The sequence below is a fragment of the Poecilia latipinna genome, unplaced genomic scaffold, assembly GCF_001443285.1.
Source record: "Poecilia latipinna isolate Pla-1442-1.1 unplaced genomic scaffold, P_latipinna-1.0 Scaffold1784, whole genome shotgun sequence".
Taxonomy (NCBI): domain Eukaryota; kingdom Metazoa; phylum Chordata; class Actinopteri; order Cyprinodontiformes; family Poeciliidae; genus Poecilia; species Poecilia latipinna.
The window spans coordinates 33,920-50,425 of NW_015114400.1; the positions used below are offsets into that span (position 1 = coordinate 33,920).

A 16,506-nucleotide genomic window follows, 5' to 3' on the forward strand; every position below is an offset into this window, starting at 1 on the left:
GCGGGGGGCACAATTTATGAATATTACAGCTTTATTCCTTGTTGGGACAAGACTTTTTTGATCGTGTGCCTCTGTAACTTTGCCCTTACGTTCCTTTTCTCTATCTCATGTCAGTTTTATTCAATTCCCGTGATTCTTTCACTCACTTTTTCTCATCTCTGTCTTTCTATCCCTATTCAGTCAGACCCAAAGTCCTAAATCATTCAGAATATTTGGCTGTGGGTGGGGTAGCGCAACGTGTGTGGAAATTGTTAAATCCATGATGGATTACGACGTCCAGATTGTCGCTTTGAATTAAAGAAAATGATAAGGAATATATGAAAGAGGAATTTAAAAACAATCGTAAGTAGATTTAGTTCTCAAGGAGAAGCTGTGGTCTAATGACAACAGGATGAGTGAGGGTGATGGGGGGAGGGGTGTTCAATCACTGAGTGTGGCCTCAGTGTGCCACCTTAAAATCTTCTGCTTACTCTGGACGGGACCAGCAAACACTCACTTCAGCCATTTTGGTTTTTGAGGAAAATAAATTCTGGCCCCCTGAGTATTTTTAACTTCTAGATGGAAAATCTTTGGACACCGCTGAATAAAGGTGTTAAAAATCACTTCTATGGCCACAAATCTATAAACGCTATAAAATAACTGAGGCCCGTGGATGGCTTCAGTAAACGGATCGAGTTTTAAATTTCCTCCTCACTGGAAACAAGGAATCAAGGTTTCGCCTGTCGTCAAACCTTCATGTTTTTCAAGGCTAAATATTTCTCATCTGGTGGGATATAACCCAGACTTGAAACCATTAGGAATGACACCAACTCAGCAGTGAAGTGTAGACTTCATAAGATGCCAGACTGAACATTTTACTTTAATTTCTGTCTTATAAACTGATTGACGATGTTCCATATACTCTGAAAACAGACGGGGGCGAGGAAGCTGAGGATGAGAAAGAATCGGATTAAAGGGGGAAAACTGTGTGGTCTTTAGGGAGATTAAGGGCCGGGCCACCAAAGGCTCTAACTGAGATTATATTTATGAAAGATTTTTGTAATTCCTGCCATGTGTTCCTATTTCAGTTCATCTTTTCAGTTTGCTCACATCCCAGTCTGGACTACCCAGTTCATGACAAAGTTTTTATCGTTTGGAGTAAAAAATTGAATTATGAAAAATACTTTTTTCTTCTGTGGAAAATATGACCCTTTTTTCCTCTGTTTTACAATAAATCAGACTAGACATTTCCTGTTTGAAGTCAGTTAGGATTACCAAGGATGTTTTTTACTACATGCAAAAAAATAAGCAATTCAGAGAGAGAAGTAAATGAAGATACACTTGTGTTTATATTTTAGGATTATCCTAAAATATAATCCTAAAATTATATTTTAGGTGACTCAGACTTAAAAGGCACTCAGCAAGGAAGGAGCCATTAATACGCTCTGTGACAAAGACCTTCATTACTCAGAGACAAAATTTAAGTGAATGGTTAAATTTTAGTTTCCTGAAGCTAATATTTAACCATTCACTTAAGTGTCTGAACCTTTTGGAAGAAAGACGGACAACCTTAAAACTGACAAACCCAACTTCATTCCAAAAGGGCATGGGAATGATGGTGTCATGTTGTGGGAGTGTTTTGCTGCAGAAGAGACTGGTGCATTTCATAACATAGATGGCTTTATGAGGGGAAAACATTACATGAAAAATATTGAAAGTTACAGCTTCCGTACAAATACGTTTTCCAAATAGACTTGCTGACTGATGAGATACAAAGTGGTCACTGAATAGGTGTGTGAGATCAAGGCCATCAACTGACCTTTTTATTATGCTTCTTCTTCATGAGCCTCAATCAGTTCTTCAGAGATAGGAAACTCAAATGTTTGACTCAACGTATGGAAGAAGACCAATGTAAACTTCTGACTTTGAAGAAAGTTGAAAAACAATCTCTAAAACAGTTCTCTGTCGTTATTTTGGTATTTAGCAAGTAGAAATAAATTTGATAATCCAGACTAACAGAAAACAGGAGGAGTCAAATCTTATGGCAGACTGTGTGAGAAAAAAATGTCTTAAAAATGTAAGTGTCTGATGGTAAAAACATTTTTTAGGATAGTAATATTTTTATGCTGAAATATGATGTCTCATATTTCAGTATAAAAATTATTCATACCCAAAATTTAGATTGAAATTTTTTTCATATTATTTCAATTACTATTCCAATCAGACCATCAGCTCTGGAATATTGACAGTATTGCATACTTGCATATTATAACAATATTTATAGTTATTTTTAATACTAACTAGTAAAGCAGATTGAAACAGAGTGAATTTGGCTCCAATGATCACTGTTCGCTTTTTGAACAGAATTTAATCAGCCTGCTCAGCAGGTTTTATTTGCACCACTCCTTTAAGAGGGCACCCAGATGAATGAAGGCAATTACTGTTTAGATAGCAGCTGCTCGCACCCTTTCCCACAGGCATGGCGTTCAGCGATTTCTGCGTCAGGATGTTGGCCTAAAAAGTCATTATTGTGTATCTTCAATGTTATGTATATAAAAATGACCTAAGTAAAATTAATCAGTTCCACAGACATTTTTCATCAAGAATAGGAGGTGTTTGAACAGAAAAAGATTATTACTTAAGAGTTTAACAGCAGAGCCTTTTAACATGAGCTACAGTTAGCTTACCAGCTTAGCTTGCTTAGAGTGAACTCACTCTAATCTATATTTCTAGACCAAATTGGTGTTTTCATAGCTGGTTCAATTGGGGACTGTAGACTAGGTTCAATTGGGGACTGAAGTTGCAACATTTGTTTCATTTCCAGCTTCACACTGCACTGTCAGATGAACCAAACCCTCTGAGCAACCTGTTATCCCTGCCTGACCTGTGGGGGCGCTGCACCAGGAGAAATCAGAAATCTCTGAAGAAGACACTGAGGGCAACTTTCCTTCTTCAAAAAATGTAAACAAAAAAGCAGTTTGGTCAGGTTTTAGCAATTATAGCCATTTCTCCCGCTAGCACTGGACATGCAGGCTTGCTTTGGTTTTATTTACCCAGAATGCTCTGCAGATTAGTCCACTTCCTGCTTTTGTGGTGTCTGATCTGCTTGAACTCAAAACACACCCAGAGTTTATTTCAACCCAGCAAGACCTAGGTTAGTAGGCAGACCAGATTTTGTTTTTGACCCGCAGAGTTTGATTACGCATTTAAACCTCCCCAAACAAACCAGACTTTCCAAGTAAACAAACCTAAGTTCAGTTAAAGTGAACTAAACAGGGCTGGTGTGAATACAGTTTTAAGGTGTATCCCACAGACAAGTTTGTAAGCAGCTTCACTTTGGTTAACTCACATTTCAATCCAGTGTTGATCAAGACGTTACTTGATCAAGACGTTTCTTGATCAACAATGACAAAGCCAATTTTGCCTGATCAAAATTGCCTTGGCAAAATTTGACACATTGGCCCTGTTTCTTGTGGTGTGTTTTTTTTGTGTGTGTGTTATGCTATGGGCTAACTTGCAGGACAGCAAAAAGATTTTAAAAATGTCTTTATGAATCTGCAGTTTTTGCTTTAGTCCATCTGTTTGCTCCCTAGAGAGAGAGCCAGTGACTTTATAAAGAGTGTCGCTTTCTGTTGTGGGGAAATATTACACAATTTATTGCTTGACAAAATGGACAACACAGCAAACTGCTGTACAAATACAACAGATTTTTATGAAGCTACAGCAAATATTTGTCTTACATCTTTCAAGCTTTAAATATAAAACCTGTGAAGACTGGTTGTAAGAAGGAATGTACAACATACAATGATGGATAGACAAATGGATGAATGACGGCAAACAGGACTGTTTACCAGATGAATGGACGGGAAATGGCTAATTTTATCCAAATATTTTGCATACTCTACTTTCTTTTTCTTTACTAATCTATCCACCCACTCCTTACCCTCCTTCTGAAGCAACGTCCCTCCCTCTGCCCCTCCCTCCCTCGTTTGTCCCACCATATCTACTTCCATCAGCGGTCTGTTCGCTAATCAAACACCATCTGTCCATTCATCCCCAACCTGTCAGGAACAGCTGCCAGCCGCTCTCTTAACAACACTTTTAACAACCCTGTCGCATCTTCCACGGCCTGCCGCTCGCCACTTCCACTGGGCGGTCGTTGCCAGGGAAGGCCAGCGCCCCCTCCTCTGTACGGGTACCAAGACACAACTGCAGCATGCAGTAATGCAGGATAAATGCCAAATGACAGCTCGAATTGGAAAGAAAAAATGTCGCTGACTTCAATTGGCCTCTTGTTGAACCCAAGAAAAAACATTATAATCCATTAGGCAAAGAAAATAAACTTGCAGAGGAGGAACAATTATGGACATATACACCCAAGCAGAGCAGAAATCTAAATAGTAATCAAGGGAAGAATCAGCTGCCTGCTCGCAACCCCTCCCCCCTCCGCCAAAAAAAAGCTAACACACTTTCTTCCCAATCACCACTCACACAGGAAACACTATTAGCATAAATGCACTGTTACATTTCAATCCCCCTCACACACGCGCAGGAAATAAACTCCATGTTCTCACACACGTACATGCACTGCTGTTGTCATGAACATGCCAAGACATTTTCAAGTGTTATATCCTGAGGAACTTCCCTAACCAATCATTGGCACACAGGCCAGATGTTCACTGGTGCTTCATTGCAATTTTCTACTGGCAAACACACACACAGAGCTCGCCAAACCGATTGGCATCTCTGGCTCTGTGTCTTGATATGACAAAGCCTTTATTCTTGAATGGCTTACATCAAATCTTTATGGCCAGTGTCTGCACCCTACTGTCAAAGGGACGATGAGCTCTTTCTTTGAATCTATCATACCTATGCAGGGACACATCCAAAAGGTATTCCTGATAGTTGAAATTGTAGTTTGGTTGTCAATGAATGTCAACACATACTTTATTGATCCTAAAGGAAAATTAAATGTTGTCTTAACTCATATCATCCAGGTGTTTCCAAAGAGTCCCTGTGGACGGTGACAGACGGACAGATCTCTGGTAGCAGTCAGTCTTGTAACAAATGTGGAGAGAACTCAATTTTGTAACTGTAATGACAGAAACGATATTCCACAGCAACATGTCTTAGATGACACCATCAGCTGTTGGCAATTACTGCTAATCCACCTCCTTTGTTTTTGTTGTTCCTCTTTAAACCCGTCTGGCAGTTTGGTTAGAACGCTGGGCAGAGATGTTGGAGTAGGGGATATGATCCTTGCCCTTCATTATCGATGGAAGACATGGTTTCCATCGATAAAGGATCATCGATCCATTATCGCTGGATTCTCGATAATGGCAGACTCCTCCTCTCTCTGTTCCTCCTCTCTCTGCTCTTTAGTGCTGCTCTGCATACATGATGCCTCCTTCTCAACTCTTCTGGGATCTGACCTAGTTCAAGGATTATTTGAGATTCTGACATGTAATGTTATAAGGATTCAAGGATTTTTTTATTGTCATACCACCTTGCTAGTATGTGGTACAGAATTTGGATTACGATTAAGAAATATACTACACACACACTAAATAAATAAATAGGGGCAAACAGTTACAACAGTGCAATTGAGCTATGCAGTGTGGGTCCTTAGGCAAGACCCTTGGAGCTATATAGCCTACCTCATACCATGAGAGACATTGATAAGCAGGACATGCCAGTTCAGACGTCGCCCGGCCAAACAAGGTCTGCGTCAGGTGCTGGGGAACCAGAGCACCTTGATGAAAAATGGGCTACTGGAACAAGACGGAAATGGGCGAGAGATGAAAACATGGATCTGTTGGAATGCTACTACTCAAGTAACCCTAGCCAGAGGGGCTACATGCAAAGACATCCCCAGTCAACACTAACTGCCAAACAACTAGTAGCTCAGTGTTCCAACATCCGCAAACGGCAACTGCTATCACAACTTGAGATTGACGAGGTACAACACAAAGGGGAGGAGCCAGGACGCCAGACAACCCCGATGCCAATTACAACGGCTGAGTGAAGTACCATCAGAAAGTCTCATTGAAGCAACCAATGAACTGATATACAACTCAGCATCAGTGATCCTTGGAAAAGACGGTTAGAGGCTAAGATCAATAACAACAGTAATAACAACAGAGACTGGAGACTGGAGACTGGTCGGATGGTTACAAAGAGAGGGAAGGTCGTCCGCACAGAAGGGGTCTCACTCCACTCCCAGAGGGAACAATAGCAGACATAGAGCACAGCTACAAGTACCTGGGAATACCACAAGCAAATGGGTTACCCTGCCAGAATAATTAGCTGGCCAATGGAAGAGATGAAGGCCACGGANTCTAAATTTATCTTAAAATTATTTTTCTGACATTAGTGTGTGGTCTATCGCAAGATTACATTAGCATCCTCAAATTTCCCAGTGAAACAAACTACAACAGAACAATCTGTTTCTCGCTTGGTCTGGAGTGACGTTTGATGTTCTGATTGATCTTAACATTTTCCTTTCCACACATGAATAAGTTCATCTGATCTCTTGTTCTATTTATATCCTTATCTGTCTGCTCTACTTGGTAGCACTTCCTTGACAGCTACCACACTGGCGTTGTTAGCTTTTCCCGGCTCTTCTACCAGTGTCCTCATGGTGGTTGCCTCCGTGAATGCAAGATGGCACCATGATGTCACTCATTTGCATAGGGACTGCCATTTTGGAGCGTCAGGTTCAGTAATCTCCATCTAATTTGACGTTTGAACCCACTGATAAGAGAAGTGATAGATGAGACCTGACTGGGAAGAAATACACACCTTTAGCAGCAAATGGAGCTAAAATAGTGAAGCAAATAAAACAAAACAAAACAAAAAAAAAAAAACAGCAACCTAACGGTGGCTACAGGCATTTCTAACTCAGCCTTAATCCAGGGTTTGGTTGTAAAACAATAGCCCAAGCTTTATGCATCTCACTGAGCTCTGTTCAATCCATTATCTGAAACCAGACAGAGTATCACATGGCTGCAAATCTACAAAGACATGGCCGTTAATCTAAACTGACAGGCAAGGCAAGGAACCCATCAATAAGAGAGGGAGCCAAGAAATGACTGTGGAGAAGCTGCAGACATCCGACAGCTGAGCAGGAAGTAGCCGGCGAATGTGGAGACAGAGCTCCTTAACGCGAATATCATCTCTGGATCACAGTAGCTCACCACAATGTTCTCTCCCTTGTTTCTTCCCTTCCTTTTTTTTTTCTCTAGGTGTTGTTTATTTTTGTATCGCCCAACAGGGTTTCCCATTAACCCCAGCAGTGAGCTTAGCATTGCGCTACATCAGCTTTTTCTTGCAAGTAATGTTTTGGAAGTCGTAAATTAGGATTTCATCTGATCAGAGTTGCTTCTTCCACATGTTTGCTGCATGGCTTTTGTGGAACAACTGCTTTCGTCTTGACGCTTTCTCGTGAAGTCCAGATTTGTGTGTGTGTGTGCAATAGTTGTCCATTCGACACGTTTCGCCACCTTCAGTCAGGAGCAGCTTGGCAGATATGGCTGCAGCTCCACATTAAGATGGACGCTGCGTTCCACTTTGCTCACCAACACAAACTGCTGTTGCCCAGCGCACAGCAATACAATCAAATCTGTTTCTCAGAGCAGCGCAGCCGATTTCACATCCCGACAGAAAGTGTGTTAATGCTGCACATCAAACACAGGGTAGTGGCAGCATCATCCTGTGGGGATAATACTGCTTTTCTTAACCAGAAAGAGGAACACTGGTCAGAGTTAATGGAAATGAATGAAAGGCAATTCTAGAACCCCCCCCCCCCAACATCTAGAGCTATGATGCAATAGTTTGGATCAAGTATATTAATATTTTAAGGTGGCCTAGTCAAAGTGCAGACCTAAATTTAATTGAGAATATGTACGTCGATGAAACCAAAAGTCTCTTGGCTACTTCACAGAGAATTGCCAAACATGCAATTTATTTATTTGTCTGCAGCTCTGTCGTTGCTCACTTGTTTTTATAAGATATATTTCATGGTAATTGAGAAGCATTATATTTAAATATTTCCTTATTAGAAATTGAATTTATTTGTGTGAAGAATGAGCACTTTTAAAATCAAACTTTCAGACTGCATAAAATCTAACAGTAGTGGCTTTTAAAGATTCTGTACATTTATCTTGATGTATTTGGTGACAGCTGTTCTCACTAGTGTCGTATGTTTCTTTGTATTGTCTTTGTTTTATAAAATTTTATCTTTGGTCCAAATAAAATAAAATAAAAAAAATGGAAAAGAAACTTTAGTGTATAGCTGTGGAAAGTTAGTAGATTCATCCCCTAGTTAAAGCAAAAAATAAAAAATAAAAAAGGAAAACTTAGTGGAGGTATAAACAGGTGCATGCCACACTATTCAGGTCTTAAACTTAACTGAAACGTAAAAACAAACAATAAAAAGAAAGCACATGGACGCTATATATTATGAACTACTTTCAGTAACTCAATCACATAAAAAAAACAGCAAAAAAAAAAATAATGAGGTCTGTTATTAAGGTGCTCTGGGAGACACATGCGAAGTCACCGGGTTGTGGCGGACGTCCCATCGCATGAAGACCTTCTAAACGGAGCTTAAATAGCTACGTGAGTCCGGCCGTGTGAAGAACAGCAACCTGGTCAAACACCATAATCCCCATAGTGCCGGGAATAAGCACTGGACACTTGTACCCTCGTCCAGAGCAGCTTAAACTGTTGTGGTTTAGTGCTCTACATTCCAGCCCAGCTCAGTCACTAAGACCTTTTACCCCGTCAAAGGTTTTCTTTGTGTCCTTCCAGTCATGGAAGCTAAAGTAGGTGGAGTTGCTCCGTTTCCTCTCCTAGCTGCGACTATCGCCACCAACACGCACAGAAGCAAAATGCACATCACACTGCAGCCCTACGAGTTTTCAGACAGGACATAAAAGATGCTGATGCACATTTTCCTACGCTTGTTGCTAGGGGGAATCCCATCTACGGGGACAACAATGAGGGAATTGTTGCCATGTAAAAGATATCCACGACAAAGTTTCAGGCTCGCTGGGTGCCCAGCTGCTTCTTGCCTTGTTGCCGTCAGCCGTTTACAGCCCGAGTGGACGTCGGGCAGACGGCGAGGACGCTTCGTGACACCAGAAGGTGTTGATACAGAAGAAGAAGAGGAAGCATCTGGAAAGCAGGAGCGCTTCATCACGTTTGATCTAATGTTTCAAACGACAGCGCGGCCCTCTGAGACGGACTGAGGCTCTTACAGAGGGATGTGAGGTGTCACCTTACCACACAGCTTCACTCAAGAGACTAAAACCGACAACAGTCTGAATTTACTATTAGCCGTGGAGCTGTCCCAGAAACTTTGACTTGACACTGAATCCAAGAAATGTATTTACTTTGATGACTAATTTAAAAATAACAGCCTTGTTACTTAAATAACTTAGATCATTGGACTAATTTTAATATCAAAGACAAAGTGAGTAAATAAAAAAACTAAAAAAAAAAAAAAAAGCAGAGTGGTGATTCCATCTATTAAGGGAATAAAGCAAAGCAAATCTACCGTGCACTATGCGAAAAAATAATCATCCCACTTGTTAAATCATAAAATAAGAAATGAACTATGACATTTTTCTTTCACTATCCACTCCGACGCCTGACAGAACCTGTCTGACAACATGAGGTCGGCCAAAAGATCTAAAACGCAAAATGCCATTTAGACACAGATCTACAGAAAATAGAGAATAGATGAGAAAGGGTCACTGACATCTAATCATTCTGGAAAGGATTCGAAACCCATTTCTAAGGCTTTTCAGCTCCAGTGAACCACAGTGAGAGCCATTATCCACAAGTGGAAAAAACGCTGAACTGTTGTGAACCTTCCCAGGAGAGGTCGCCCTGCAAACACTACTCCCAAAGGAGCATCAACCACACGTCCAGGGAGCCACAAAGACTCCAGAACTGCGTCTAAAGAACTACATGCCTCACTTTAGGGCTTAGTATTTATGATCTGACAATAACAGAAAGATGGGGGAAAACATGGCATACATGGGTTTCAAGGCCAAAAGCACAGCTGGACAAAAGCAGCCATCTCCCATTCGCCAGAAACAACATGTAGACGATATTCAAGACTTTTGAGGGGGGAAATATCCTGTGAACTTACAAGAGAAAAACTGAATATTTACATCTGGTCTTAAAACAACAAAGCATTTCAGAACAAATCATACGTACAGTCAAACACGGCGGTGGCAGAGTGATGCTCCGGGACTGCCTTAGGTCCAAGTCTGGACCTAAATCCAACAGAGATATTGTGCTTTGGTCTAAAACGGTTTAATGTGGCTGAAATAAAAATCAATCAATCAAGGCTCACAGGCAGCAATCGAAAGGTTACAACCAGTTAGTGGGTTTTGGGGTAAAGTAGCTTTTTTGGGCAGAATCAGTTTGGTTGGGATTTTTTTCCCCTTTAAAAACACAAACATTTCATTTAAAAAAAAAATGGTTTTTGTGATTACTGAGGTTATATTTGTCTGATACTAAAACCTATTTGATGGTGCAAAACATCCAAGCCCAACAAGAAGGTAAAAACAGAAGAATGTTGTAAGGGGGGGGGGAAATCATTTTTCACAACAGTCAAACACCAACAGCAATACTTTAGAAGATTACCAGAACTATTGAGATGTTTTTAAAGAAATAGCTTGTGGTTTTTGCAACCTATGAACAAAATGACAAATGACTCTGTGTTGCAGCAGGGGCTAAGACATCATTAGTGGCACATACCTCTTCTTGTTTGGCTCTATGTGAAGCATGGCATTACTCATCCTCCTCCAGGCACCAGAGAACTGCACGGCACAAATCAAGTTTCTGCCTAGTGATTCACAACGTGACGAGGAGACTTGCATAACATCCAGATCCATATTCTCTATTCCTACAGCAGTGTTTTTTTTTTTTGTTTTTTTTTTTGTTTTTTTAAGCAAATGAGCCTTCATTATGTGCTGCAGATCAGAGTTGAAGCTTTGAGAGCAGCAGAGATGGATGCTGGATGGGCCACAACACCAACACTGTCCACTGATCCTCATACACAGGGCCTCTGGAATGACAAAGCTGACCCACATTCAACAACAGGAGTGGATGGATGCTCATTTCACCAATATGGACTAACTACAGGATGATAATGCGGATTAAAAACAAGAAATCACTGCAGATGTCTCATAAAAAAAACAAACATAAAAAAAACATAACCCCCCCCCCTCACCCCGCACAAACTATAAATGATAATCCCTACGTGTAGCAGTAAAAATGGCAGGGATTTCATGTTTTAAAAAGGGGGTCAGTGTGTGTTTATATTTTTGCTATATTCGTGACTCAACCAGCTGACACAGAGACCCTGTCAGTCCCCGAAGGAACACAAACCCGCAAATAAATCTCCAGTTTCCACCTAATCTACAGCATCTAAAGCTCCTGAACCCGCTGCAGGAACATCCAGCCTACCTTCGGACAGCTCCAGGTCCAGCTCCGCCAGCTGGTCCCTGACCTCTTTCGGCAGAGCCGACAGATCAACGCCGCGGTCGGTCATCTTCGGAGGCTCCGCAGCCAGCGGGGTGGATCTGATGAGCTCGAAGGGCAGCAGGTGACGATCCGGCGAGAGGCTACAAGAGGGAGCTGGGGGGGCGGGGGGGGATAAACAATCAAGACGTGGTAGCGGTGCTGTTTACTACATCTCCGCGACTCCCCGACACCGCCATGACTGTGGGAGATGGGAACAAGTCGGCAGAGAGGAGTCCGTTAGTCACGTGACCCGGGATGATGGGACCCTGTGGAGGCAGGAAGTGGACTCGGTGCGCCCTCTGCTGTTAGCAGCTGGAAGCGAAACAAGCTTATTCCACCTCACCTGACTCACCCCAGGTGGAAGATGGCAACCTGGCATAGGGGCGATATGGACTCACGGCAAATTTTCATCAACTATTGTAAGGATAAGGGTGATGATAAGAACCGTTTGGGTTTTTTTCCACCTTACCGTGTCGCCTGCATGACCCTACAAATACTCTTGAAAACATACTCATTTATGATGAGTATGACTTTTAACAAACCGCACAGTTAACTCTATAATGATATTTTTTAAAATATATTGATATTTATTGACACTCTCATTAGTACAAATAATAATATGAATAATAAAATACAGTATTGGGGGATTTCAAACATTTTCAATTGGAATGTATTTCAAATTTAACGTTAAATCAAGGTTATTATAATAAATGATAAACATGATAAATTAGTGCCTAATTTTTATTTATCGCTGGAAAATAAAATTTTATTTACACCTGAACACCAAAAGGTTTCATTATTTCACTCATTTAACAAAAGATAACCACTTTTTTTTCCTACCTGAAGAAAATTTAAGATACCTTGTGCATTGATTTCCTAATGTGGGATCACAAAGAGGCATATAGAAATCTAAAATTAAAAGACAGGGAAAATCTTGAATTTTGGATACATATATAGAGTATTTGATGTCTAATTATTTAAAAAAAAACTAAGAGCTAAAATTCCAAAAAGGTAAAAAAAAAAAAAAAAAAAAAAAAAAACACATTTACCTTTTGTTATAAATTAATTTTTTTTATCGTTTGTCAAAGACAACTTATTAATTAGCTGAGACTATACACAAGTTATTTCCCATCTTGAGGCCTGAGTATTGAACAAACTTACTCCACACAGATATTTTCAACATGCCCCCTTCCTACCCCATGTAGTAAAACACTAAGAGAAAAATAAAAATAAAAACCTCTAACCAAAAGGGTGCGTACAATCACATGGAGAACACCTTAACGTTCCCACAGAAAACAAGAAGCCTAAAACATGTTATAAAAACAGCAACGAGGAAAAAAATAAAAATAAGATGATAGTCGATAGTCGTGGAAGAACAATGTCATATATTAAAAAGCTGCAAAAGAAAGTCAAAAGAAGCACCGTGCATGTATAATTAATCTGGTTCATAATGTAATAGCACTAGTTTTATGGTATAAAGCTCCCAATCAGAACATTTGTAACTTTAACATGTACACTGATTAACAGTCCATTCACTCAACAATTATCTTCACATTTCCTTTGGTCACCTCGTAACTGTAGCGTTTGACTGAAATAGAGCAAACCCTGTCAGCAGCTGGACTACACACGTCCGCTCAAAGCAAGAACATTGATATTCAATAGAAAAATATATTGCACTACTCTTTACTCAACTGAAATGTCTGGGTAAAGGGTTTAAAACCTGTCACTTGTGATTATCAATTAAAAGTATTCCAATAGCCCAAAGTTTTCAGGGGCCAATGATGGAATCCTAACAGAACCGGGCCAATTTTCACGTTTACAGATTGATGTTACAAAACAGTGAGAGTATAATGGGCTACATACAAACAGTGGTATTATTCAGCCTCGAGTAATCCATGCAGTCAGTAGGGGGTTGATACAATTGACTAATATCATGATATCCATTCTAAATGGGTTACATGTTAATGAAAACAAGGGGCACACAATCACAGGATTAACTGTGTTCACATCTACGATTTGTTTTGTTGTGAACTCAACCAACTTTCATTGAGTGCATTATTATTAAAAGAGTTGACTGGGAAAAAAAGACAAACATTTATAAAATAAAAAAAGTACAAGACAGATGATAAAATAACAAAAGAAGAGAAAGTTTTTCCAGACTGCATTCACAGCACTCTGGAAAGATTTTGCTACAACTGAAAATGAGCATTAAACATGTCAACATTTTTACCTGTGAATATATCTTTAAATGGAGTACCTACATAAAATTCCCACCAGATGTTGGTGACAAAGAAATCAACAAAACCTAATCCATACATTTAGTTATGAAATCAAATGTATTTTGGAAAAAATGAACCAACCTGGACTCTTTGCTTATTATACTCACAGCACAAAACTCCACTAATGAAGAAAATGCATGCTTAAGCTTCATTTCATTTATACTCTTTTAGGTAGATTTGATTTCACTGAGGTGAGTCAGCTTTCTTGCCAAACAGGAAGCTTGACATAAATGGAAAGAACTGAAGATCTATGCAATGTTGAAACTGCCACAACCAATGAAACCCTTTCTACCAAGTAGCATATAGTGTAGTACATTTCTACATTTAGCACTTATTCTTTAAGTTTTTCACTTTATTTCCATTCAACTTAATTTATGGAGTTAAGTTGATTTCTCTGTATGTTTGGATTATTTATGCTAACAACAGGGACTGATGATCATCCGCTTCTTACTAAATGACCACTGGACATAGGCACCAGCCTCCCAGCAACCCTGCAAGAATAACTGGGTAGGAAGAAAATGGATGGATATCACCCACATCCAGTGTAATTTAATGTTGATAACGCCATTAGATATAAATTTATTGAGAAAAACATTGGCATATTCAATAATCTTCTTCCTAGATGTAACTAAAAACATTATATGAACAAATGCAGATGTTCAAAACTCTTTTTTACAAATTAAAAAAACAATCATGATATATTACAGTAAAACTGTTAGCATGGAAAGAAACAAACCTCATCACAGCCAGTGTGGGAAGAAGTTGGACTGTTGCTGCTTTCCAAGCTGAAATAAAATAACTAATTGGTTAAAAAGCCATTTCATATTTTTCTTCTGGATCTAAAACCATTTCTGTCATAACTGACCCCGAACCCTGCAGAGTAAGTGTTCGACACATAATTCATATTTACATACACAGAGTGGTGAAGCGTTTCTGAAAAGGGAGCCTGCTGGAGGAGGGTTTGGCAGAAGTACCGCACCAGGTCTTTGTGTGATTACTGTAGGATGTTCAGGAGGGAAAAGGAGGGGTATCTATGGGAGTTAGGGTGGGTTCCCTCTTCACACCAAGCCTTGCGCCGGTGCGGCCTCTGAATGTCACTCGAGTTCATTCCGGCTGCCGTCTGCCTGCACATCATCTTGGGGTTGGCTGCAACTGCGGAGCGATGACGACCCCTCCAGGCTGGCCCGAGCCCATGCCGGCTAACACCGACATGGCCACCGCTTCTGCAGCCCGGACGCTCAGTCCATTTATGGTGGGCCCCGGGCTCGAGGCCACGGCGGCGGGTGACGGCACGTGCTGAATGACCGCCGCCGGGGAGCCGATGTGTTCGGTGGAAGCCTCCCTCGAGGCTTCCTCTCCTCCTGCAGCTACGGACAGACAGAGCAACATTCACCCTTAGAGAGGTGAGCGAGTAAAAATAACACATTAGATGGATGAGATGGTGGATGAGAGCTGACTAAAAGTTGTGATGAAACAGGAAGACATGTTAGTTAATGATCTCGAATGGTTACCTAAGAAAGCTGCCTTCTTCTGCATGACAGTGACAGGGCAGTCTTTGTGAGCTAGAAGGAGCTGCTTCAGCTGTGCCACCTCATTCCTCAGCAGAGTCACTTCATTCTGATGGCAACACAAAATATTCACCATTCATTCAGTCATCCCCAGACCATCCACAAAACACGTTTAAATGTTCAGCATAGCTTACTGTTAGGGAGATGTTCATGTTGGCGAGATCTTCTGCCTTCTTCTCCAAGGAGTTGACCCACAGCTTTCGTTTTTGTCTGCAGCGAGAAGCGGCCGCCCGGTTTCTTTCCAGAAAACGCTGCCTCCTCTCGTCGGGGTCCATCTCCGACGCACGCCGCCGCCGTCCCCCTGTTGGCTGAGCAGGGGACACCTGGAGAATGAGGAGGGGGGGTAAAAGTGGGCCACTTGCAGACATATACATGATCACTTGTAAATTATCCCTTGGTATGTTGCATTGCAAGATGATTTGTTGGGATTTTGTGTGCAAGACCGACACATAAGTAGCAAATAATTATGACATTGAAGGTTTTAACATATATATATATATATATATATGTGTGTGTGTGTGTGTGTGTGTGTGTATATCAGTGACGTGAGGTGAGGTTCATTGCTGGTGAGGCACTGACTTACGACTATATAGACGCCATGTATGTTATTTGACGTACAGAAATTTCGCGCAGGCACACAACTCTGGGGGGCAAAAAGACTAATCTTTTACATGTCATCCATAGCCGCGTTAACTCAGTGAAACTTAGAAATGTAGGTATTAATTTCGTGCTATGATCCACAGCAAAGGGAAAGCGAGAAAGCACTTTCTCGCTCTGTATCCGCCAATCTACACGCAGGCTCGTTGCCATAGCAACTGACAACAATGCCACTTCATATTTTAGGATTTAACACCAAAAAACATTCAAGAATTTTCCACACAGAACAGAACATGCAGTCTGTTGTTGTAGTACGTTTTAGGTTTAATGTTTTATTAATAAATAATTGCTGTGGTAGATTAGCTACCGCTTCTACTTTACTGAATTACTTAGACATCCAAACTGTAACCCACGAAACGCACATTTAATTAAAAAACTAAACAAAAACATCTTATGCTGTCTTACCTTTACTTATCAATGAAATCCACGCACTGCTAATTCTGCACAAAAATATCTGTTCAACCAAAGCCAAGTCTATCCTC

The 16,506-nt window shown here is 40.7% G+C and overlaps 1 protein-coding gene across 1 annotated transcript; it reads right to left on the reverse strand.

The window, feature by feature from the left end:
* Nucleotides 1-12,885: 12,885 nt before the first annotated feature.
* On the reverse strand, nucleotides 12,886-15,815 carry LOC106965198 (cyclic AMP-dependent transcription factor ATF-7-like). The gene is made up of 3 exons (XM_015061136.1): nucleotides 15,502-15,815; nucleotides 15,311-15,416; nucleotides 12,886-15,166 (listed from the first exon to the last, which is right to left on the reverse strand). Exons 1-3 carry the CDS (start codon nucleotides 15,739-15,741, stop codon nucleotides 14,931-14,933), a joined length of 582 nt encoding a protein of 193 aa, XP_014916622.1. The 5' UTR covers nucleotides 15,742-15,815; the 3' UTR covers nucleotides 12,886-14,930.
* Nucleotides 15,816-16,506: the final 691 nt, after the last annotated feature.

Excerpts from the sequence above, each read along its gene's own strand:
- LOC106965198 (XM_015061136.1), bottom strand. The coding sequence starts at position 15,741 with ATGTATATGTCTGCAAGTGGCCCACTTTTACCCCCCCTCCTCATTCTC. Across the intron at positions 15,417-15,501 it reads ACATGAACATCTCCCTAACA|AATGAAGTGACTCTGCTGAG; the intron begins GTAAGCTATGCT and ends TGTTGCCATCAG. Across the intron at positions 15,167-15,310 it reads GAAGAAGGCAGCTTTCTTAG|CTGCAGGAGGAGAGGAAGCC; the intron begins GTAACCATTCGA and ends GTCTGTCCGTAG.